Genomic DNA, 24,374 nt, shown 5'->3' with positions numbered 1-24,374 from the left:
TCACATATATTTCATTCAGTTTAAATTGTACATTTTAGAATTTTTCACTATTCCACCATTTTCATTTAATAGAGTTTTAAGGACACAGCCACCTACTAACATCTCTCCCCCCCCAAACTCACAAATTAATGCTTCTGTCCATTTTACTTTTACTAGTGGGTCGCACCTGCTTGAATCATTGAATATTATCAATTAACATTTCTTTGTTATTATTGTAGTTAGCTAAAGATTGTTTATTTTTTTCACCATCTGTAAACAAAAACTTATTAATAAGTGTTAACAAAATAACCATTTAAGATCTAAAACAGTCTAAAAGATATTGACATTTCTAGTTAATAATCACCAAAAGTATGCATTAACATTTCCTTCTTCTTCTTATAGTTAAAAGAAAAAAGAAAAACAACAACAATTGTTTACTGTTTATAACACGCCTCCTCTCTTCTGGTCCAAATTATATATACCTTCATAACAAGATGGCTCTGTTAATAAATTGGAACTGAGCAATACTTTGCCTTGGACTCTGATTTAGTTTCGGATGCTATTTGGAACCCTGACAAAATCATCATTACTGGACGAGTGGGGGTACCTACAGTATATAGGAGGCTCTCTCCTTTCCTTAACCACCTTGGACTTTTTTGGACTTTCCCAGAACTATTCGCACTTTACATTAATCAACTTCTTGCGCAATTTATAATTTCTTTCTTTTCTTTCACCTTTTTCTTCTTCCTTTGTATGGGCTATGCATGAGGTATGCTTGATATGAATGAATGTCCCACTTTTATGATTATATTGTTGTAAATTTGTGTTTTTTAACTTTTTACGTGGGGACTGTCTGGGGGAGTGTATGAGTATGCGTGATTCGGAGGACCTGTCGGGAACTGCGGGGGCCACGGGGGTGGTTGAGGGGACCAGAGACACGGGAGAGGGTCGGGGTATTGCGGTCGTAACAGGGAGGGGCAGATACGGCGGGGACTTTAGGGCAGGCCATTACCGGGGAAGGAGGGTTCGCTACATTACAGAGATCCCTCCTTCCGGCCCTAGGAGTCCCACTCCAAGACCAGATGGCGCAAGTGGTCAGGACCCTGGTCTCAGGCTGTTGTCGCTAAATGCCAGGTCTGTTGTACATAAAGCACCTCTCGTCCGGGACTTAATTTTAGACGAGAGGGCAGACCTGGCATGTATTACTGAGACCTGGCTGGGCCCAGAGGGAGGAGTCCCCCTTGTAGAACTGTGCCCAGAAGGATTTCAGGTGCTGCATCAGCCGAGAGCCCAGGTAAGGGGTGGGGGTGTGGCCGTTGTTATCCGGGAGTCGTTAGTTCCTCGTAGGGTCCCTGCTCCGGAGATTGTCGGGTGTGAGTCTTTGCTGTTAAAGTTGGACCTCAAGGGTCAAGTGGGTCTGCTGCTAACGTACCTGCCTCCCAACAGCGTTGCAGCAGCCCTCCCCTCGCTCCTCGAGTCGGTAGCCGAGCTGGCAATTGAGTTCCCTAGGTTGATGGTCCTGGGGGACTTTAATTTGCCGTCGCTCGGTGAAAACTCTGATGGGGCGCAGGAGTTCATGGCTTCCATGACAGCCATGGGCTTGACTCAAGTAATTCGAGGCCCAACCCATTCAGCGGGACACATGCTTGACCTCGTATTTCTCTCGGAGCAGTGGATGTGTGATCTTGGTCTGAGGGGGAGTGACATCATACCCCTGTCGTGGTCAGACCATTGCCTACTGAGGCTCGACTTCCGGAAGCCAAACCCCCACTGTAGGGAGGAGGAACCGACCAGGTGGTTCCGCCCCAGGCGTCTTATGGAGCCAGCAAGGTTCCAGACAGAGCTTGGGGTTATTCCTGACACTTTCGCCCACAGTCCGGCAGAGACTCTGACTGCTGCGTGGCACTTGGCAGCGTCAGAGGCCCTCGACCGGATTGCGCCACTGCGGCCCCTCCGAGGCGGCGGATCCCGGAGACCCCCTTGGTTCACCGAGGAGCTCCGGGAGATGAAGCGCCGGAGGAGATGCCTAGAGCACCGTTGGAGGTCCGATAAGTCCGCATCGAACCGAGCAATGGTAACCACCTGCACCAGGGAATATACTAGGGCACTTAGGGCAGCTAAAAGATCACACATAGCCTCCCTGGTCGCATCCGCTGAGTCCCGTCCAGCCGCCCTGTTTAGGATAACCCGCTCCCTATTGAATAAAAGGGAGACGGGGGAACCCTTGCAGGGCAGAGCTGAAGAATATGCCCAATTCTTAGCGGACAAAATTGCTCGGTTTCGGACGGACTTGGACTCCACACCTGCAGTTCCAGCCGAGGCACAGGGGGACCAAGTAGAACAGCTCTGGGTTGAGTTTCAGGAGGTTACCCCCAGGGATGTGGACAAGGCCATGAGAGCTGTAAGTTCCTCCACCTGTGTTCTGGATCCGTGTCCCTCATGGCTGGTTTCTAACTGCAGTGAGGTGACACGAGGCTGGATCCAGGCGGTTGTAACCGCCTCCCTTCGGGAGGGGAACTTCCCCGCCGCACTGAAAGCGGCGGTGGTGAGACCCCTCCTGAAGAAACCATCCTTGGATCCAGCTGTCCTTAACAACTATCGCCCGGTCTCCAACCTCCCCTTTCTGGGGAAGGTTGTTGAGAAGGTGGTGGCCTTCCAGCTCCAACGGTCCTTGGAGGAAGCAGACTATCTAGACCCCTTCCAGTCAGGCTTCAGACCCGGTTACAGCACAGAAACCGCTTTGGTCGCATTGATGGATGATCTTTGGAGAGCCAGAGATGAAGGACATCCCTCCATCCTGGTCCTCCTTGACCTCTCAGCGGCTTTCGATACCATCGACCATGGTATCCTTCTGCGACGACTGCGGGAGGTGGGAGTGGGAGGCACCGTGTTATGGTGGTTCTCCTCCTACCTCTCGGACAGGTCGCAGTCGGTGTTAGTGGGAGGGCAGAGATCGTCCCCAAGGCCCCTAAAATATGGGGTGCCGCAGGGTTCGGTCTTATCCCCCCTACTATTTAACATCTACATGAAACCGCTGGGAGAGATCATCCGCAGGCACGGGATCAGATACCATCAATATGCGGACGATACTCAATTGTATCTGTCCGCCCCGTGCCAAATCAATGAAGCGGTTGACGTGATGGACCGGGGGCTTGAAGCCGTCATGGACTGGATGAGGATTAACAAGCTTGTGCTCAACCCAGAAAAGACCGAGTGGCTGTTGTGTTTTCCTCCCAAAGATTTGGCCAATAATCCAACACTCAGGCTGGGGGGTCAAATTTTACACCCCTCAGAGAGGGTCCGCAACTTGGGAGTCCTCCTGGATCCACAGCTGTCATTCGACCATCATATAGCGGCTGTGACCAGGGGGGCATTCGCCCAGGTACGCCTGGTGCGCCAGTTGCGACCCTACCTGAATCGGGAGGCCCTCACAACAGTCACTCGGGCCCTTGTGACCTCTAGGCTGGAATACTGCAACGTGCTCTACATGGGGCTGCCCTTGAGGAGCATCCGGCGACTTCAGCTAGTACAGAACGCAGCCGCGCGAGTGATTGCGGGTGCACCCCGATTCACCCGCATTACACCTATCCTCCGCGAGCTGCACTGGCTACCTGTCGATCTCCGGATGCGCTTCAAGGTGCTATTGATCACCCATAAAGCCCTACATGGCAGTGGATCTGGATACTTGAGAGACCGCCTTCTGCCAATTACCTCCCTACGACCTATAAGATCCCATAGATTAGGCCTCCTCCGCATTCCATCGGCCAGCCAGTGTCGGCTGGCAACCACAAGGAGGAGGGCCTTCTCAGCAGTGGCCCCGACCCTTTGGAACGAGCTCCCCGTAGAGATTCGTACCCTCTCCACCGTCCAAGCCTTCCGCACAGCCTTGAAGAACTGGCTCGCCCGTCAGGCCTGGGGATAAGGATTCCTACCCCGCCCGAATGTTGTATGCATGTTGTTCATTATTTTATTATGTGTTGTTGTCTCAATGTTGTATTTCCCCCTTCCCTGGTTTTCTGTGAGCCGCCCTGAGTCCCCTCAGGGAAAAGGGCGGCCTACAAATGCAAATAAAACCTCTAAAACCTCTAAAACCTCTAAACAAAATCAACATTTGGTCTTCCTCTTGGATTTTTTTAGTATGGAGGAGTGGAGAGCAGGCTTCATAGTCTATTGTAGGACAGTGTTTCTCAACCTTGGCAATTTGAAGATGTCTGGACTTCCCACAATTCCCCAGCAAGCCACCATATTGGCTAGGAAATTCTGGGAGTTGAAGTTGACCACATCTTCAAACATCACTAAGCTATAACCATGTGGTTTCCTAGTGATCTCCATCCAACCAGGCAACAAGGCTCTACAGCTTTTGGTATTTGATTGGACATCCATTTCTCCAGAATGATATGAGATCCCTTGCCTTGGGCAGGGGGTTGGACTAGAAGACCTCCAAGATCCCTTCCAGCCCTAGGTTTCTATCCTTCTATCCCTCAAATCAACTTTGTGGAAGAGATTGTCCCTTTTGTGTAAGAAATACTGATTTGGTTTCATAAAGCAGCCTTCCCCTCTCTGACTTTTTTCCCCTCCAGTAATGAGGGAAGAAATGGAGGTAGTGACAGATTTTATTTTCCTGGGCTCCAAGATCACTGGAGATGGGGACTACAGCCAAGAAATTAAAAGACGCTTGCTCCTGGGGTGGAAAGCTATGGCAAATCTAGGCAGCATACTAAAAAGCAGAAACATCACCCTGCCAACAAAAGTGTGTATAGTCAAGGCTATGGTTTTCCCAGTTGCAATGTATGGCTGTGAAAGTTGGACCATAAGGAAGGCTGAGCGCCAAATAATGGAGGCCTTTGAACTCTGGTGCTGGAGAAGACTCCTGCATTGAGTCCCTTGGACTGCAAGGCCATCCAACCGGTCAGTCCTAGAGGAGATTAACCCTGACTGCTCTTTAGAAGGCCAGATCCTGAAGAAGAAACTCAAATACTTTGGCCACCTAATGAGAAGGAAGGACTCACTGGAGAAGAGCCTCATGTTGGCAACGATGGAGGGCAAAAGAAGAAGGGGACGGCAGAGAAGGAGGTGGCTGGATGGAGTCACCGAAGCAGCTGGAATGAGCTTAAATGGACTAGTAGAGGACAGGAAGGCCTGGAGAAACATTGTCCATGGGGTCATGATAGGTCAGACACAACTTCACAACTAACATCAAAAATCCCACTTTGGCTTACAAGATTTTACATTCTTCAGAGAGATGCTTTCCACGGTCTTGGCAAGCAGACAAGAGTGGATACAGCTTGTGAGTTTATCTCAGAGAAATATCCCTTTTTTGCTTTTAACTTGGCAGAAGACAAATTGCAACAGAATTATTTAATAGAGCCAAGCCAGAAGCTTCCGGCTAACCGTAAAATCCAAGTGCTCAGGCTTAGTCTTTCTTGCAAATAGAATAATTTGTTAGACCACAGGTCTTCAAACTTGGCAACTTTAAGACTTGTGGACTTCAACTCCCAGAATTCTCCAGCCAGGAGAATGACATCCACAAGTCTTAAAGTTGCCAAGTTTGAAGACCTCTTGTGTTAGATTGTAATTCTGCTGGTGCTTCTGAAGCAAAAAGCAGGGAGCATAATGTTTCTACCTCCCTTTTTTTGAATGGTCCCATAATCCCATGGCTGTTCATTTGTTCATTAGCGTTTCATCTTAGCTTTCCCCAAAGAGAACATAGAACACAAAGTAATAAACCTGGAGGAGATCTTTGGAGGTCTTCTAGTCCAACCCCCTGCTTGACCAGGAGTCCTTGTACCATTCTGGGCAAATGCCTGTCCAGTCTCTTTGTGAAGCCTCCAGTGACGGAGCATCCACACCTTCTAGAGGAAAATCCTTCAACTGATTAATTGTTCTCAATATCAGGAAATTTCTCCTTAGTTCTAAGTTGCTTCTCTCCTTGCTAATTTCTACCCATTGCTTCTTGTCCTGCCTTCAGATGCTTTGGAGAATAGCTTGACTCCCTCTTCTTTGTGGCAGCCCCTGAGATATTGGAGAACTACTATTATGTCATCCCAAGTCGTTTTAACTAGACTAGACATACCCAATTCCTGCAACCGTTCTTTGTGTGTTTTAGCCTCCTGACCTCTAATCATATTTGTTGCTCTTCTCTGCACTCTTTCCAGAGTCTCAACTTCTGTTTTCTATCATGGTGACCAGAATTGGATTGCATTTGCTTGTTGATTCATTCAGTTTAAATAGCTCCCCCTATTATTAGACTCACAAATTTAAAACACATGAAAAAACAATTTAAAAATGTCCAAAATCATGCAAAAAAAATTAAAAACCACAAAAATTACAAAAACCATCAAAATGACATGTGAGAGTGCAGTCTAAGCTGATAGCCATTTAGCCGGCTCTATTTTACTACTAGCAGATCTCCAGGCAAGTAAGTAAGTGATGAAAGAAATGTCCTTCTGGGTTCGGCTCCAAGTGGGGAAAAAGACACTGGAGACATGGAGGCTGCTTGGAAAGATGGTTTATTGGTGGACAGGACCACATGGCTTGAGTCCTGAACAGAAAAGGTGATCACGTGCTTCAGTGTTGGCGGAGAAGAAGAGAAGGGCTGAGGGAGGGGCTTGCTAGGCTTTTTATAATCTGTTCAGTCCCACCTCTCTGTTTCCTGTTCCTGTGTAAAAAATGTATTCTGATTGGTTGTCAGACTCCCATGGGGCCATGCAGGGGCAACTCTCTAGGCTGTGTTTTGAATCCAGGTTTGTTTGAGTTCTCAGATGCCATGTGGCAGTTGAGGCCAATATTATCATGCTTTCCTGTAGCTGAAGTGGAGAAGTCTTTATTATGTAAAGTGGACTAGCATGGCCTTAATGGCCAATTAATTTTATTAAACATGTTTTAATAAGCAGGAAGCTACAGGAAGCTATTCTGTCTTTTAAAACATGTTTCTTTCTTTTCACATCCAGAGAAATATTCTGCCTTTTCAATATTTCCTAGGATATTCATTTTTCTGGGAGAGGGCTGGGTGATAACTTCCTACAAAAGTAAGTAAGTAAATCTTTATTATGGTCAAAGACCAGCAATACATATTAGTTTTTACACTATGTTAAAAAATACTGACATTAAGATATAATTAAAAGGTATTAACGTTAAAAATGGAAAATAACATACTGTCAGTGTTCCAAATACCATGCAGAATTAAATCAGAGTCAAAGGCAAAACTATCCTTAAAGTTCCAATTTAATAAGACAGGCATGTTGGCACATTGCTATGGAATCCCAATACTGGAAATGACATCAGAATTCCACCCAGTTAAAAGTTCATGATCTTGTCCCCACACCCACAATCCATCACATGGTCCAGTCTTCTTCTTCCATGCTGGCATCCACACCCAGCTGCTTCCGGTCAGGTGTCAAAGTACGGAGACAAAGGATGATCTTGGCTTCTAGTAAAGAATGAAAACAATACATTCCATTATTCCCCCCTCCCATCAACTATACTAATGAAACAACATAATGAAATAAGAGAAAGTGTGGCAGGCCAAAATTCTAAAAGGAATATAAATGCAGGCCTGACACATACATGTTCTCAGATTGTTCGGGTCACTCCCTGGTTTACCTGGGTGCAACACTGTTAAGAATAGGAGTAAATACAATGGTCCAAAGATTGTTAAAGGTATGTCCAGATAATTGGTATAAGATGACAACTATACATCCTTAGCCATTTTTTTTCTTATGGACATTGCAGCAGAACAGAACTTTTCCACTGCATACGTGGTAACTGGGTTAGTGTCCTGGAGGAGAAAGCCTAGATAAAAATTGTCTGCCCTCCCTGGCAATCTCTCTAATAAGGGGAGAATATGTGCAGATCTACAAGCTCTGTATAGCTCACAGTGTAATAGTACATGTGAATTATCTTCCACTTCTCCTTTACCACATATACAAACCTGTTCTGCTATAGGTGTTCTCTTATACCTGCCCTGGAGGAGTGCTGAAGGAAGAATGTTAAATCTGGCTCTGAAGAAAGCTATTCTTTGTTTTGGGAAGATCAGGTCATTTAGATATCTTGCCGATTCCCACACTCCCTGTTTGATTCTGTCCCTACTGTGGAGAGGCAACTGTTTAGTTCTTCTTGGAACTCCATGTCCCTCATTCTATTGATTACTACTTGCTTTGCTTGTTTAAAGCCTAGGGACATTAAGAATACTGGTGAGAGCCCATAAGAGCCCAGCCTGTGAGCTCAATTGCTTGTTTCCAGGGAAAGGGAAATTGTGAGTCAACACTAGTAGGGACAGTCCCTCTGGAAGAAATGCATTTTAAGCCAAGGAATGATCATCATCTTCCAGGCTCTTACCTGAATTTGAGGCATGCCTGTCTCAATTCTTAACTGGGCATTTGGAGTTCCTTTGGGTGCAGCTAAGATGGCTTGCAGGAATTTGGTTTGTATGGTTTCTAGCAAGATGGCGGTGTAAAATCTTCAGGCCTCTCCTAAGAATTGGGAGAGTCGGTGTCAATCTAATAATGCTGAGAGGAACCTATGTGCTGCCCCATCCTTGCATTGTTCTCCTCAACAATAACCCTATGAAGCCAACTGGGTTAAGAAAAAAATCCCATAGGGAGTTTCCACTGTTGACAGGAAACTCTTCAAACTGGATAGTCTCCAGAGAATTTCTGCAGTTTTAGACTTTTTGCTTTTCACCACCTCCTACTCCTACTTGTCCCTTGGACTGAGAAGGGAGGACTGGCCTCCTAGGTGGAGGGTAGGGGACCTGGAACCTCAGTTTCCTTGCTCCTTAATCCAGGACCTCTGCTACGGCACCTTATGGGTTCTAGGTCCAGAGAGTGGATACTGCACCCAGTTTTGGTCATCACTGTCAGGCCTGCAGTTATATCCCTTTTAGGATCTTTGGCCTGCCACTCTCTCTTATTTCAATATGCTGTTTCATTAGTGTAGTAGTTGGAGGGGGGATAGAAAGGGTAGAATTGTGGAATGTGTTGTCATTCTTTTCTAGAAGCCCAAGGTCATCTTTTGTCTCCGCACCTCTGCATCTGACCGGAACCAGCTGGGTGGAGATGCCAGTGTGGAAAAAGAAGATTGGACCATGTGATGGATTTTTGGGTGTGGGGACAAGATCATGAACTTTCAACTGGGTGGGAATTCTGGGTAACTTCCAGAATTGGGATTCCACAGATGTGCTAAGATGTCTGATTTATTAAATTGGAACTTTAAGGATCGTTTTGCCTTGGACTCTGATTTAATTCTATATGATACTTGGAACGCTGACAACCAGTGGATCTGGCTATTTGAGAGACCGCCTTCTGCCGATTACCTCCCTCCGTCCCATCAGATCGCATAGAGTAGGCCTCCTCCGAATTCCATCCGCCAGTCAGTGCCGACTGGCAACTACGCGGAGGAGAGCCTTCTCAGTTGCAGCTCCGACGCTATGGAACAATCTCCCCGTGGAGATCCGCACCCTCACCACCGTCCAGGCCTTCCGCACAGCCCTCAAGATCTGGCTATCCCGTCAGGCCTGGGGATAAGACTTTACTCTCACCCCTCCCGAATGTTGAATGAATGTTGGGTCTTTTATTGCTAATTTTATTCACATTTTCTTTTTGTGTTTTGTCCTGCACTCCCCTCCCCTATTATTGTAAGCCGCCCTGAGTCCCCTCAGGGAAAAGGGCGGCCTATAAATGCTTAATAAAATGAAAAGAAAAAAAAAATGAAACCAAACTATAAAAAAAGATGTTGAGACTCTAGAAAGAGTGCAGAGAAGAGCAACCAGGATAACGAGGGGACTGGAAGCTAAAACATACGATAAATGGTTGCAGGAACTGGGCATGGCTAATCTAGTGAAGAGAAGGACCAGGGGAGACAGTATAGCATCTTCCAATACTTGAGGGGCTGCCAGAAAGGAGAGGGGGTCAAGCTATTTTCCAAGGCACCTGAAGAGCAGACAAAGAATAATGAGACAGGATATCAGTGTTACAATATTTGAGAGGCTACTACAAAGAAGAAGGGATCAATCTGTTTTCCAAAGCATCTGAAAGCAAGATAGGAAGCAATGGATGGAAATTAATCAAGGAGAGAACCAATCTAGAACCAAGGAGAAATTTCCTTATAGTGAGAACAATTAACCAATGGAACAACTTGCCTCCAGAAGTTGTGAATGCTCCAACACTGGAGGCTTTTAAGAGACTGGACAGCCTGGAATGGTGTAGGGTTTCCTGCCTGAGCAGAAGGTTGGACTAGAGGACTTCAAAGGTCCCTTCCAACTCCGTTATTCTGTTATCCTGGTGAAATGGTTGTCCACTCTTGAAGTCCTCCAGCTATGGAGCACCCACAACTTCAGGAGGCAATCTATTCCATTAATTGTTCTCACTCTCAGGAAATTTCTCCTTAGTAGTTCCAGATTGGATCTATCTTTAACGAGTTTCCATCCATTGCTCAGCAAAATTATCCGAAAGGTCCCAGTTTGGTTTCACTTCTTCAAAGTGCAAAAATGTCATCCATAGGTAAGGCAAATGTTCTTCGTTGGAAAGAGGAAGTCTGCTTTTTGTGAGCTTTCTGTGAAATGAGAGGAGGAATATTGACATGTTCTTGGGAATCTGGGGAGAAGTGATGCTGTTTCTGGAGGTGTATAAATTAACCATGCAGCTCCATATCTCTAACCATCCTACCCTAGGAGGGAGAAAAACAAGCTAAGGAAGACCTTCTCCAGATATATTTGCTCTTCACCCATCATGGCTAATCTGAAGTTTTCTCTTCTGCTCATCCTGATCTTGACTTTCTATTATCAACCCACAGCAGGTGAGTAACCGGCATGTCCCTGTTTATATGTTTGTTCCAAAATATCTATTTTTGGTAGGATTTTTCTACCTACCTATTGAATTGCAGGGAATCACAAGGAGATTTATAAAGTCCTAAAGGATCCCTGTTGTGAAAGCAGGATAGTTACATGTATGCTGGCCTTTGACTGTAATAATGGGTTGATTTGAGGGTGTTTTACATTGGTGTATTGGGGACACGGTGGCTCAGTGGCTAAGACGCTGAGCTTGGCGATCAAAAAGGTCGGCAGTTTGGCGGTTCGAATCCCTAGCGCCATCTAATGGAGTGAGCTCTCGTTACTTGTCCCAGCTTCTGCCAACCTAGCAGTTCGAAAGCACGTAAAATTGCAAGTAGAAAAATAGGGTGGTGGAAAGGTAACAGCACTCCGTGCACCTTTGGCATTGAGTCATGCTGGCCACATGACCACGGAGACGTCTTCGGACAGTGCTGGCTCTTCAGCTTTGAAACGGAGATGAGCACCGACCCCTAGAGTCAGGAACGACCAGCACACATGTGTGAGGGGAACCGTTACCTTTACATTGGTGCAGAAAGCCATTTAAAAGCAGATTGCACCCTAGCTTTTTTTTTAATTCATTTTTGTCAGTAATTTGGCAAATGACTCTTTTCAATTGTTGAATGGCACATTCAAGCATTTTTTTTTGTTTTGTTTGAAGATATTCCACTTCTTATCCAAGGAGCTTCTTCAGTTCTAAAGAACTAAACTACCTGTAATGAATTAAGCTACTCCTTAGGTGTGAATCGCCTTTGATTCCTCATGTCTCGATAAATTCTAACCATTCTTTATTTTTCATGTTTTATTTGTTTTATTTATATTACCTTCCATTTCCATCAAACAGTGTGCGATCTGGGTACAGTTATTTAAACAGCCATAACCCACATATTTGTTATTATATTCACCATAATAATATTAATAATATAACTATATAACTATATAATATAACTATATATCAATATAATTGCAATAATACATAACATCTTCAATATCAAATTCTCTCCCCTGTAACATGTCCTCTTTTTTATATCTCCTTTCTAGCTTCTATTGTCTAACCATTGATAAAATACATCCCAGGTCAAAAAATATTCAGTCTCTTCTTTATCCTTAACAATAAGCTTTAGTCTGTCCATTTCTGTGCATTCTAGTATTTTCTTAACTACTGTATTTTTCAGAGTATAAGACACCAAGATTTTGAAGAGGCAATTTAAAAAAAAAAGGTTTTGCACTCTGCAGACATCTCAAAAATGGTTTTTTTTTCAAGAAAAGGGGGGGGGGCATGACTAGCCTTTAGGCAGCTTGTAGAGTGCTCCTGGGAGGTGGATGGGTCCAAAAATGAGCAAAAAATGGCCCGTTTTTCACAAAAACAGGCCCATTTTTTGTCAAAAAAAAAAAGGGCATGGATAGCCTTTAGGAAGCTTATAGAGTGCTCTGGGGGTTTGGGGGGGGTCCATTTTTCACTCATTTCTGCCCTCCCCAGCCCCCAGGAGCACTCTGAAAGCCTCCTAAAGGTTCTGCACAGCCATTTTGGTGAAGGGGCAGGGTTTCGGGAGGCCAAAAATGCTGTATTCAGTGTATAAGATGCACCACCCCCTTTTTTGTGGGAAAAAGGTGTGTCTTATACTCCAAAAAATATGGTACATTCTCATTTGATGGAATCTCATTGTTTTACCATTGTTGTGCAAATACAATTCTGGCAGGTTAGTATATGTAAAACCAGATATATAGTTTTTTTGTTATATTTTTCCAGTAGCACGCTCAACAAAAATATGAATTAGGCTAGTCCTTAGATGTGAATTGTCTTTGCTTCCTGATGTCTTGATAAATTCTAACAGTTCTATGGTAGTAATTTTCAACCTCTTCCTTTGATCTTTAGGGAGATGTCCCAGCTGTCCAAACAGTTGTTGCTATGTTCTTAAGAAAGGAAAACCAATTCCGTTAAGCAAAATATTATTTTACAGAAGAACTAGTAATGGTTGCAGAAATAATGCCGTGGTGTGAGTATCCCAAACTCCCCCCCCCCCTTTAATTAAACTTCAGCGATGTAGCATTCAAAGTGAGGGTCAGAATTCTGACTCTTACTTAACTGAATCAAATGCTGCAAATATTCCGCTGTGAAGACTGAGCAGAACATCACTTGAACACGGCCTGAATAGTGTAATGTGAATTTGATGGTCAGGTGGGCTAGGAATTAAATAGCACTAGATTACATCTTGGGAGAACATGAATTCCAGGTCTCCTTCAGACACGGAAACCGGCTGGGTGATTTCCTCTTAGACTGGACTGGATTTCCCAGACTGGAAATAAGAAAACAACCATTCACCAACCTATTTTGGGTCAGGGAGAGAGATTTCAAAGAATTTTCAACCCCTGGTGTATTGATTAGTGAAAAGGAAGAGAAGGAGAAGGAGAAGAGGAGAAGGAGAGGAAGGTGAGGAGAAAAGGAAGAGAAGACAAGGAGGAGGAAGAGGAGAAGGAAAAGGAGAGGAAAGGAGAGAAGAAGAAAGAGAGGAAGGTGAAAAGGAGGAGAGGAAAAGAGAGAAGGAGAGGAAGGGGGAGAAGGAAAAGGAGAGGAAAGGAGAGAAGGAGAAAGACAGGAAGGTGAGGAAAGGAGAGAACGAGAAGGAGAGGAAGGAAAGAAGGAGTGAAGGAGAGAAGAAAGGAGAGAAGGAGAAGGAAAGGAAGAAGAGAATGAGAGGAAGGGGTGAAGGAGAGGAAGGGGAGAAGGAGAGGAAAGGAGAGGAGAGAAGAAGGGGAGAAGGAAAAGGAGAGGAAATGAGAGAAGGAGAAGGAGAGGAAGGGGAGAAGTATTGAAGGAGAAGGGGATGAAAGGAGAGAAGGAGAACGAGAGGAAGAAGAGAATGAGAGGAAGGGGCTACTGAGAGGAAGGGGAGAAGGAGAGGAAAGGAGAGAAGGAGAGGAAGGGGAGAAGGAAAAGAAAAGGAGAGAAGGCGAAGGAGAAAAAAGGAGAGAGGAAGAAGAAGAAGAAAGGGGAAGGAGAATCATGAGGGGAGGGGAAACGGCACAATATGGCACCCATATTATACGTCTACCCAACAGATCACAGGTTGTCTGGTGGCTGATGAAAAGCAATCAGGCATCAGCAGGGTGAACTGAGAAAAAAAATTATATTGTATAATGATGACACAAAGGCCTCTGCCTATTTGGTAGCCACATTGTGATGTCACATCGGTGGCAGAAAAGAGACCGAGCCTTCTGGGCTCACCTGGGTTCCCATGGAAACTCATCCCTGGGATGTTCAGGGTTGAAATCACTTCCTCCTCTCTCTTTCCTCTCTAGGCTTTGGATGAAGAACAAGAGAAAAGTTTGCGTTAATGCTGACGAGCCCTGGGTGATGAAGGCGATGACTAAGCTCCGGGAGAATTGATTGACTGGGATGGCATGAGACCTCCTGCCTTGCTTTAGAAGTTCTCCGTGGTCCCTTCCAGTCTGATGATTCCATGTTCTGTGGAATGGAAAACCTCCCTGCTATGAAGAAAAAAGCCACCTCTTTTCTACTTTGCTGCTTTTCATCTGATAGACAAAATTCAGCCCAGAAGGGCTTTGCTTTTCAGCTCCCGTCTCTGGGCGGGAACCCTGGTTTGCTGGACTGCTAAGAAACAGTTTCGCCCTTGCTTGCCCTAAGCCTGCAAAATGGCCAGGGCAGCTATAGAGGAGTTGTGCAGGATTAACTAACTTCATCTAGAGCAGGGGTCCCAAAACTTGGCAACTTTAAGATTTGTGGACTTCAACTCCCAGAATTCTCCAGCCAGCAAACCTGGGAGCTGGGAATTCTGGGAGTTGAAGTCCACAAGTCTTAAAGACTTAAACAAGAATTGAAGTCCACAAGTCTGGGAGTTAAAGCTCACAAGTCTTAAAGTTTGAAGACTTCTGATCTAGAGTCTGGGATTTTGCATCCCCAAAAAGGAGGGAAGGAGTGAAAATGAATGAATGAAAGAATGAAAGAAATTCAAAGACAAAATGCTCCAAACTGTAACTACAAGTATTAAAGGGGGCAACTCCTATTAGAATCCCTCCATATCACACTCCCTGGCTTCACTGCAGGATCTCTTCCTCTACAAGTAGTCCTTGTTTAACAACTGCCACATTTAGTGACCCTTTGCAGTTAGGACAGCGATGAAAATCCTCACGATTGTGATCTTTTATAGGTCTGTAAGTTAAAGACGAAGTTGGATTATAAGCACAGTTGCGATTTCACAAATTGTGCGACTGCTTCGCTTAACGACCGAGTTGCCAGTGCCCATGGTGGTTGTTAAATAAGGACTACCTTTAGTTTCCTCCCCAGTGACTCGGGTTTTCAAAGGCAGTGCCTGGTACTGGCTGTAGGGGGAAGTCTCTTTTGGGGGATGACGCAAGAGGACCCTTTCAGTTTTTCTTGAGGGAAGACCCTCCCCCCAAGTCCTCCAGCTGCAGTCCAGAAAAGCTGAGTCTCCAGTCAACAGAATTAAAGAATAATAACAGATTAACAGAGTTGGAAGGGACCTTCTAGGTCATCTAGTCCACCCCCCCACCCAAGCAGGAGACCCTACTCCATTTCTGACAGAGGGAAGTCCAGTCTCTTCTTGAAAGCCTCCAGTAATGAAGCTACCACAACTTCTGAAGGCAACTTCTTTTCCATGGGTTGATTGTTCTCACTGTCAGGAAATTCCTCCTTGTTTCCAGTTTGAATCTCTTCCTCATCAGTTTCCATCCATTATTCCTCGTCTGGCCTTCAATCGTCCTGTCTCATTTTTGTTTTAAACTTCCTCATATTGTATTGCTTGTGTAATCTTCAGAACAATGCTCTTTATTTTAAGGAAGAACCATGAGATATAAGCTATTTGAAAATAAAAGTTTGGCAGCTCTTTAATTTTTCTGTGGTTATGGTATTTCTTCAAACGCTGGGAGGTTTTTCTCTCTCTCCTGCACTCTCAATGGGGAAATTGCTTGCAGAATTCACAGGTCAATTAAAAAAGAAAAGGAAATATGGAGTCAAACTCTTACATGTTTAGCTCAACCTGCCTGTGTGTGAAAATCACAAGTTTTAGTCACACATAATATATCTTTTTTTATAAAAAGTTTTTTATTTTTTCATTTTCATAACAAATAACCACATATATACTATTACATAACCAACATTATTTTATGTTATTAAATATTCACATCAATTTCTCTTACCATCAACCCGCAAAAACAATTATTGGCTCTTCTGTTCTCCATACAACATATTTATACCCTATCCATCACTTTCTTCTCCCTCTCTCCTCCTCCTCCCTACCTTCTTTCTTTCCTCTGTCATCCTTCTCTACTATAATATCTATAGCAATGGTGAAATTCAGTTTTTTTTTACTACCAGTTCTGTGGGCGTGGCTTGGTGGGCGTGGCAGGGAAGGATACTGCAAAATCTGCATTCCCACCCCACTCTGGGGCCAGCCAGAGATGGCATTTGCCAGTTCTCTGAAGTATTCAAAATTTCCGCTACCGGTTTTCCAGAACCTGTCAGAAGCTGCTGGATTTCACACCTGATCTATAGCCGGTTTCCCTCCAAGCATTATTTTCAACAACTCAATTTAAAGTTCAAAAGTTTTTGTGGGTGCTGTAAATGGTAGACAACTGAGACTCAATTCTACCAGGTCAGTAATAGGTTGATTTGCATCCAGAAATCAAGATAGTCAGAAATCTGATTTTTGGTTCCCATAGATTAACCTAATTCTCTGTCTACAATTTTAGCATCCTGGACAGTTTTAGCAATCATGAACAATTTTAGAGAGGCCCAGGTAGAAATGTAGCACTTTAATAGAGAAAGGGGACTGGAAATTCAAACCCAGCTGGAATGGATGTTTACTTTTATAGTAAATGTAATTATTAATATAGGACAGTTTTTCTCAACCTTGCCCTTCAACTCCCAGAATTCCCCAGCCAGCAGCACTGAATTCTGGGAGTTGAAGTCCACCCATCTTCAAGTCACCAAGTTGATAAATGGTGTCACATGGCATTTTTATGGGTGCATTGTACTGATTGGAAGATTAAAATACTTCTTTCCATTCTTCCCCCCTAAGGAAATCAATTAAACATTTTCCATGGTGTAGGTTTAGCACGATGAGAGGGATGCTAAAAAAAAAGTTGGGAAGTGATTAGTTTTTAGAATGCAGCTCATCACCACGATCTATCTGGAATTACATTTTCCAATCTATTATAAATAAATTATGAATGGAATAGAATAGAATATGAATTTGGAATAGAATAGAATATGAATTTGGAATGGAATGGAATGGAATAGAATAGACTATGAATTTGGAATGGAATGGAATAGAATAGAATATGAATTTGGAATGGAATGGAATAAAATAAAATAGAATAGAATAGAAGCTGGAAGGGACCTTAGAGGTCTTCTAGTCCAGCCCCCTACTCAAGCAGGAGAACTTATACTATTTCAGATAAGTGACTGTCTAATCTGTTCTTAAAAACCTCCAGTGATGGAGCACCCATGATTTCTGGTTGCAAGCTGTTCCACTGGTTAATAGTCCTCAGGAAGTTTTCCTTAATTCCAGGTTGCTTCTCTGGTTAGTTTCCAACCATTGTTTCTTACCTTGCCTTCTGGTGCTGTCTGTGGGGAATAGATTGACCCTCTTCTTTGCGGCAGCTCCTCAAGTATTGGAATACTGATAGTTGAGTTGAGTTCAAATGACTCATGGACATGTGGAAAATGCAGATTTTAGCTGGCTGGTAGTGGGCATGCAGGCTGTGAATGAACATCCTTTTATTTGTTTATTTATAAACTTTTAAACTGCTCATCTCTCACACAGAGGGACAGGGTGGTATATAAACACCTGAATTATTTGGTTGGAGTGGACATATCATCTGTCCAATCACAGACCTGCACAGGGTAGCAAATACAACTTCTTTTTATTTTTTAATTGCACCAGCCAAAAGTGATCAAAACTCAGCACAGCCATGAAATATGAAATTAAAAAGGAGACAAGCAAGCAACTGGCAACCACACCAGAAGCCAAATCTACTGCAAAACAAGTTGGATAATTGTCCTCACTATCAGAAAGTTGCTTTTCTCTTTTAATTTCCATCCATTATTTCTTGTCCTGCCTTCTGGTGCTTTAGAAAAGAAATTGGCTGCCCTCTTCTTTGTGGCAGCCAGATTGGGGCACTACATTATTCTACCTGGCCAAATGGCAGCATTTAAAAGACATTGGACTTGGTGGGGAAAATAAGAAATTAACATGAATCCATTTTTTCTTCAAGGGCTCTTATTGCCCCCTGCTGTTTGGTTGGAAGAATTTACTTTTTTGGTTGAAAAAAAAATGCTCCTCAAAGCGTTTTAACAAGTATTTCTCAAACTTGGCTCTTTTAAGAGGTGTGGGCTTCAATTCCCAGAATTCCCAAGCCAGAAGCCACCATGCATGAAATTCCAGGAGTCAAAGAAAAATAAAAACGGCGGCCACAGACTTTTGTTAAAAGCCCAATTTTACCATAAGAATGCCACCTGGGGTCTCCCTTCGTCCCTCCTTCCTTTCCCGGATGGGACAAAAGGAGGATGCTTGCAGAGGGGGCATTAAAACACAGGTAGCCCTTCACATATAACCATTTATTTAGTGACCATTTGAAGTTACAACAGCAGGGATTTATGACCGTATGACCATTGCAGCATCTCCATGGTCACCTGATCAAAATTCAGACTTTTGACAACTGACATGTATTTCTGACAGTTGCGCTATCCCAGGCTTACATGGTCACCATTTGTAACTTTCTCAGTTTGATTCTGACAAGCTGTGTCAACGGGGAAATCCAGATTCACTTAACAACCATGAGCTGCGGTGCCGCAGTGGTTAGACTGCAGTACTGCAGGCTACTTCTGCTGACTGCCGTCTGCCTGCAATTTGTCAGATCGAATCCCACCAGGCTCAAAGGTTGACTCAGCCTTCCATCCTTCCGAGGTTGGTAAAATGAGGACCCAGATTGTTGAGAGCAAGAGGCTGACTCTGTAAGCCACTTTGAGAGGGGTGGAAAGTAGTATATAAGTCTAACTGCTATTGTCCTTCCTTCCTTCCTTCCTTCCTTCCTTCCTTCCTTCCTTCCTTCCTTCCTTCCTTCCATCCTTCCTTCCTTCCTTCCTTCCTTCCTTCCTTCCATCCTTCCTTCCTTCCTATTAGAATGCAGTATTGCAGGTTAACTCTGCCCACTGCCATGAGTTCAATTCTCACTCCTCATTTTACCAACCTTGGAAGGATGGAAGGCTGAGTCAACCTTTGAGCCTGGTGGGATTTGATCTGGATGAGGACCCAGATTGTTGAGAGTAAGAGGCTTACTCTGTAAACCGCTTAGAGTGGGCTGTAAAAGCACTGTAAAGTGGTGTATAAGTCTGAGTGCTATTGCTATTGCTCTATGATTCACTTAATCATACTTAATCATTACTTGCTTAAAAACTGTGGCAAAAATAGGTCATAAAATGGAGCAAAACTCATTTAACAACTGCCATGTTTAGCAGTAGAAATGTTGATCTCAATTGTGGTCATAGGTCGAGGACTCGCTGCACCAGTTTACCTTCTTCCCCCTTCCCTCCCCAATGCCCCTGGGAGGAAGAGGGTGAACTAGGGGGAGAGGAGAGCTCCTTTGCCAATCACCTCCAAGACATTGAAGAACTGTTCAATGATCATTCTGCTTAACAACTAATTCCCACAACACTGTTAAATAATTTACTAAGACTGTATTACTATTACTCTTCTGTTCCTTACTAGTATCTTATCTCTTCCAATTTATGACTATAACCATGTTGCTTGTATTTTTTAATTTACATTGTTTTTATTTGTTTCCTAATGCGATTTGATAGCTTATTAGTAACCTTGACTATCACTAAGTGTTATATCTTCTTATTCTTGATGAATGTATTTTTATTCTCCTTATGGACACTGAGAGCATCTGCACCAAAGACAAAGTCCTTGTGTGTCCAATCACACTTGGCCAATAAAGAATTCTATTCCATTCTATTCTAACTGGTAACTTGGAGGTTGCCCAGTGCTGGTTGCTAACTATCCCACATCTGCCCAACATCACACACCCCTACCCCCCCCCCCCCCACTAAAACTGACGTTTTTCTTCAGAAAGCCCTGTTTTGTGCCTTATAATGTCTTAACAGTTTGGCTTCCTTCTGCAAGAAACTTCTGCTTTTTTACTTTAATCTCTGGGAGCTTGAAAATCTCTTCCAAATTTCTCTTGGGCTGGTCTAACACAGAGGCCTGTGGTTCTAACCACACAGAACAGCGACAAACCTGGTTCTCCTATTTCAATCAAGGTGGGAGTGGGGAATCTGCGCCCAGTCTCTGACACCCCCCCCCCCAAGATCATGTTACCCAGCAGTGAAATGTTGATTTTGGACAGTTTAATATTTGAGATGCTCTCTGTCACAGACAGGAGGGGGTCAAGCTGTTTTCCAAAGCACCCGAAGGCCAGACAAGGAATTATGGATGGAAACTGATCAAGGAGAGATTCAACCTGGAAATAAGGGGGAATTTTCTGATAGTGAGAACAATCAACCAATGGAACAGAAGTTGCCTTCAGAAGTTGTGGAAACTACATTGTTGAGTGTGATTTATCAGCCAGTTGCAAATCTATAAAAAAAGATGTTGAGACTCCAGAAAAAGTGCAGAGAAGAGCAACCAGGATGATGAGGGGACTGGAGGCTAAAACATAAGATGAATGGTTGCAGGAACTGGGCATGGCTTGTCTAGGGAAGAGAAGGACCAGGGGATACATGATAGCAGTCTTCCAATATTTGTGGGACTGCCACAGAGAGGAGGGAGATCAAGCTATTTTCTAAAGCACCCGAAGCCAGTCAAGAAATAATGGATAGAAACTGATCAAGGAGAGATTCAACCTTATAAGTAAGGAGAAATTATCTGACCGGGAGAACAATCAACCCATGGAACAGAAGTTGTGGGAACTTCATCCCTGGAGGTTTTCAAGAAGAGATCGAACTGGACAACCCTAGTCAGAAATGGTGTAGGGTCTCCTGCTGGGTGGGGGGTTGGACAGGATGACCAAAAGGTCCCTTCCAACTCTGCTTATCTGTTAACCCTTTGCTCAGGCAGAAGACTCTATACCATTCCAGACAAATGGTTATCCAGTCTCTTCTTGAAAACCTCCAGTGATGGAGCACCCTCAACCTCTGAAGGCAACTTCTGTTCCATTGGTCGATTGTCCCCACTGTTGGAAAATTTCTTCTTAGTTTTAGATCAGTGTTTCTCCCAGAATTTCCCAGCATTTGCTGGCTGGGGAATTCTGGGAGTTGAAGTCCGGACATCTTCAAGTTGCCAAGGTTGAGAAACACTGTTCTAGATTCTCCTCTCCTGGATTAATTTCCATCCATTCTTCTGGTCCTGCCTTCAGGCGCTTTGGAGAATAAGTTGACACCCCTCTTCCTTGTGGCAAGATTATTTGTGATTAGAATATCTTAAGCCCATTTTTTTGCAGCAGGAGCAATTTAGAAGAAAATTTAAATTTTAAGGAGAAATTTTCTGACAGTGAGAACAATCAACCGATGGAACAGAAGTTGCCTTCAGACGTTTGTGGGAGCTTCATCACTGGAGACTTTCAAGAAGAGACTGGACTGCCATCTGTCAGAAATGGTGTAGAGTCTGCTTGGGTGGAGGTTGGACTAGATGACCTACAAGGTCCCTTCCAACTTTGTTAATCTATTAATCCATCTGGTGGGGATGCTGTCTATCCCACATGGAAGTGTCCTGGATAGAAAGCTTGCCCAGAAGACGGCTTTAGCTGTCTGTATAATCCCTTTTCTGGAGAAGAAGGAGCTTCTTACCACCTTGGATAATCTAATCTTGTTCAGATGCAGCTACTCTAACCCATCTTACGCAGAACAGTCCCCAACTGTATTCTCCCCACACCCCGTTGTTTGTTTCTACCTATAGCCTTTTTTTCCAGCCTTCTAAATTGGGTGCCCAAATGAAAGGCGCAGCACATTGCTGTCAAAAAGGGAAACAGAGAATAGTCAGAAAAGGGAACAGCAAACAGGAAAAGATAAAGTGAAAAGTAGAAGAAAAAAAGGAACTAGAGGCAGAGAGGGGGAGTGGCAAGACGGATCGTGGAGGGGAGGGCTTGCTCATTCGCAGCTGGTTGGGCTTCTCGAAGCAACCTCTTCCGATCTTAGGAGAGGTTTGAGAATAAACCCTCGTTGGTCAAGTTCTCCCGACAACTGGACCCGATGGTGGAGCTGAAGTCCACAGCAGGCAGAAAAACGACATCGCATGAGACAATATGAGCCCACAGCTAGTCAGAATTGTTTTCTTCTTGCCTTTCCTCCTTATAGGTAAGTTTTCTTCTACTTCAGGAAGACGCTGCTCCTGATCCAACATGGCTCTAGTAACTATTACCGGGAAGGAAGATTTATTTATTTATTTTGTCAAACATGTACGAGATAACAGGCATAAGTATAATCATGGACATGAACACAGGAAATAGGTACGAATAAATGGGGACAGTAGGACAGGGATGGTAGGCACGCTGGTGCGCTTATGCAGGCCCCCTTACAGACCTCTGAGGAATGGGGTGAGGTCCACTGTGTGGACCTTGAGGTTGAAGTCATGGGGGTTTGAGGATGTAACAACAGAGTCGGGTAGAGCATGCCATGCATTGACCACTGTGTTGCTGAAGTCATATTTTCTGCAATCAAGTTTGGAGCGGTTAACCTTGAGTTTGTATCAAATGTTTGCCCGTGTATTATTGAGGCTGAAGCTGAAGTAGTCATTGACAGGTAGGACATTGTAGCAGACAATTTTGTGTACTACGCTTAGGTCAGACCTTAAGCGGCGTTGTTCTAGATTGTCCAAGCCCAAAATTTCAAGCCTGGTGGCATAAGGGATTCTGTTGTGAGCAGAGGAGTGGAGGACTTTCTCGTGAAATACCTCCGGACTTACTCAATTGTATTAATGTCCATTATACAGTGTGGATTTCAGGCAGATGAGCTGTATTCGAGAATTGGTCTAGCAAAGGTTTTGTATGCCCTAATTAGCAGTACATTATTACCAGGGAAGAAGCTTCACAAAACTTGGTTAACAACTCTTAATGCCTTTTTGGCAATGCTGTTACAGTGAGCTCTGGGGCTTAGATCGTTTGAGATGGGCACTCCAAGGTCTTTGACCGAGTGAGGGTCGTCTACGAGGTCACATCCACCCAGCTTGTTCTGATTTTGTTTGCCAATGTGTAAGACAGAGCATTAGTTGGTTGAGAGTTGAAGTTGCCAATTGCGCAACCGTTCTGAAACATAATCAAGTATAGGATGGCAAATCATATGTCTTGTGCTGAACTGTTTCAACTCGGAGAAGGGGGCAGTGACTTGCTGAAGGCTCCCTCCACTGAAGGACAGGAACCGGATGCGAGAAATAGTTTTAAAAGCAAGCCAAGCTGTAATCTTGAGCAGGAGTCTCCAATCTTGGGAACCTTAAGACTTGTGGACTTCAACTCCCAATTCTGGGAGAAGTTTCCAAGAGTGGAGACCCTGATCTCAGGACAGAGAATAGCAAACCTGCTGTCTACTTGGCAACTTTGCTCCTAGGGAAGGACAACCCTAGACTCCACTGGTATTAGAGAATACCATTTTTTTTTTGCTAGAATTAGAATAGAATAGAGCTGGGAGGGACTTTGGAGGTCTTCCAGTCCAGCCCCCTGCTCAAGCAGGAGAACCTATAGTATTTCAGATAAGTGATTGTCTGGATTCTTAAAAACCCCCAGTGATGGAGCACCCACAATTTCTGGTGGCAAGCTGTTGTACTGGTTAATTGTCCTCAGGAAGTTTCTCCTTAAATCCAGGTTGCTTCTCACTGTGGTTAGTTTCCAACCATTGTTTCTTGTCCTGCCCTCTGATGCTTTGGAGAGTAATTTGACTCTTCTCTTCTTTGTGGCAGCCCCTCAAATGTTGGAATACTGCTAACATGTCACCCCTAATTCTTGTTTTCTTTAGACATGCAAACCAAAATCCTGCAGCCGTTCTTCATGTGTTTTAGTCTCCAGGCCTTTGATCATCTTAGTTGCTCTTCTCTGCACTTTTTCTAAAGTCTCAACATATTTTAAGTAGCATGGTGACCAAAACTGGATGCAGGATTCCAGGTGTGATCTTACTCAGAGCTGGGTTTCTGCCGGCGTTACTGCCAGTTTGGTGTCCATGCGATTTGCTCCACGCGCCCGTGCAGTTGCCTGTAAATAGGTCTGCGCATGCGCAGAACATTGAAAATGTAAAAAAAAAAAAAAACCATGCCGCAGCAACCGGGGAACTGGTTCGGGGGCGTGGTGGGCCTGCCGCCCCTATTGGTTCAGCGACCCAGTCTCAATTTCCACTATCGGTTCACCCAAACCAGAGCAAACCGGTAGCAACCCACCTCTCGTCTTACTAGGGTTTTGTAAAGCGCCATTAAGACTTCACATCATCTTGATTGTAGGTCTCCATTCATACAACCATGAATTGTATTCGTTTTTTTGGCAGCTGCTGCACACTGCTTGCTCATATGCAAGTGATCATTCAGTAGGACTCCAAGGTCCCTTTTCTAGT

The 24,374-nt window shown here is 44.2% G+C and overlaps 2 protein-coding genes across 2 annotated transcripts in view; both read left to right on the top strand.

Annotated features, from left to right (window-relative positions):
* The first annotated feature begins 10,658 nt into the window (after positions 1-10,658).
* On the top strand, positions 10,659-14,562 carry LOC148042751 (C-C motif chemokine 2-like). Its single transcript, XM_087729065.1, has 3 exons — positions 10,659-10,773; positions 12,681-12,801; positions 14,105-14,562. The coding sequence occupies exons 1-3, from the start codon at positions 10,707-10,709 to the stop codon at positions 14,190-14,192; spliced, it is 276 nt and encodes a 91-aa protein (XP_087585191.1). The 5' UTR covers positions 10,659-10,706; the 3' UTR covers positions 14,193-14,562.
* Positions 14,563-21,974: 7,412 nt separating this feature from the next.
* The window catches only part of LOC148042750 (cell adhesion molecule CEACAM6-like), a 27,726-nt gene continuing 25,326 nt past the window's right edge, over positions 21,975-24,374 (top strand). The window contains exon 1 of the mRNA XM_087729289.1: positions 21,975-22,139. Coding sequence (XP_087585415.1) covers positions 22,088-22,139 — 52 coding nt within the window. The 5' untranslated portion in view covers positions 21,975-22,087. The remainder of the gene's footprint in view (positions 22,140-24,374) is intronic.

Source organism: Thamnophis sirtalis, unplaced genomic scaffold, assembly GCF_051295495.1.
Source record: "Thamnophis sirtalis isolate CommonGarterSnake01/CBP01778 unplaced genomic scaffold, rThaSir2_p1.2 scaffold_14, whole genome shotgun sequence".
Taxonomy (NCBI): Eukaryota; Metazoa; Chordata; class Lepidosauria; order Squamata; family Natricidae; genus Thamnophis; species Thamnophis sirtalis.
The sequence above is the reverse complement of the archived record's forward strand: the minus strand, read 5'-3'. Positions and strand labels throughout refer to the sequence as shown.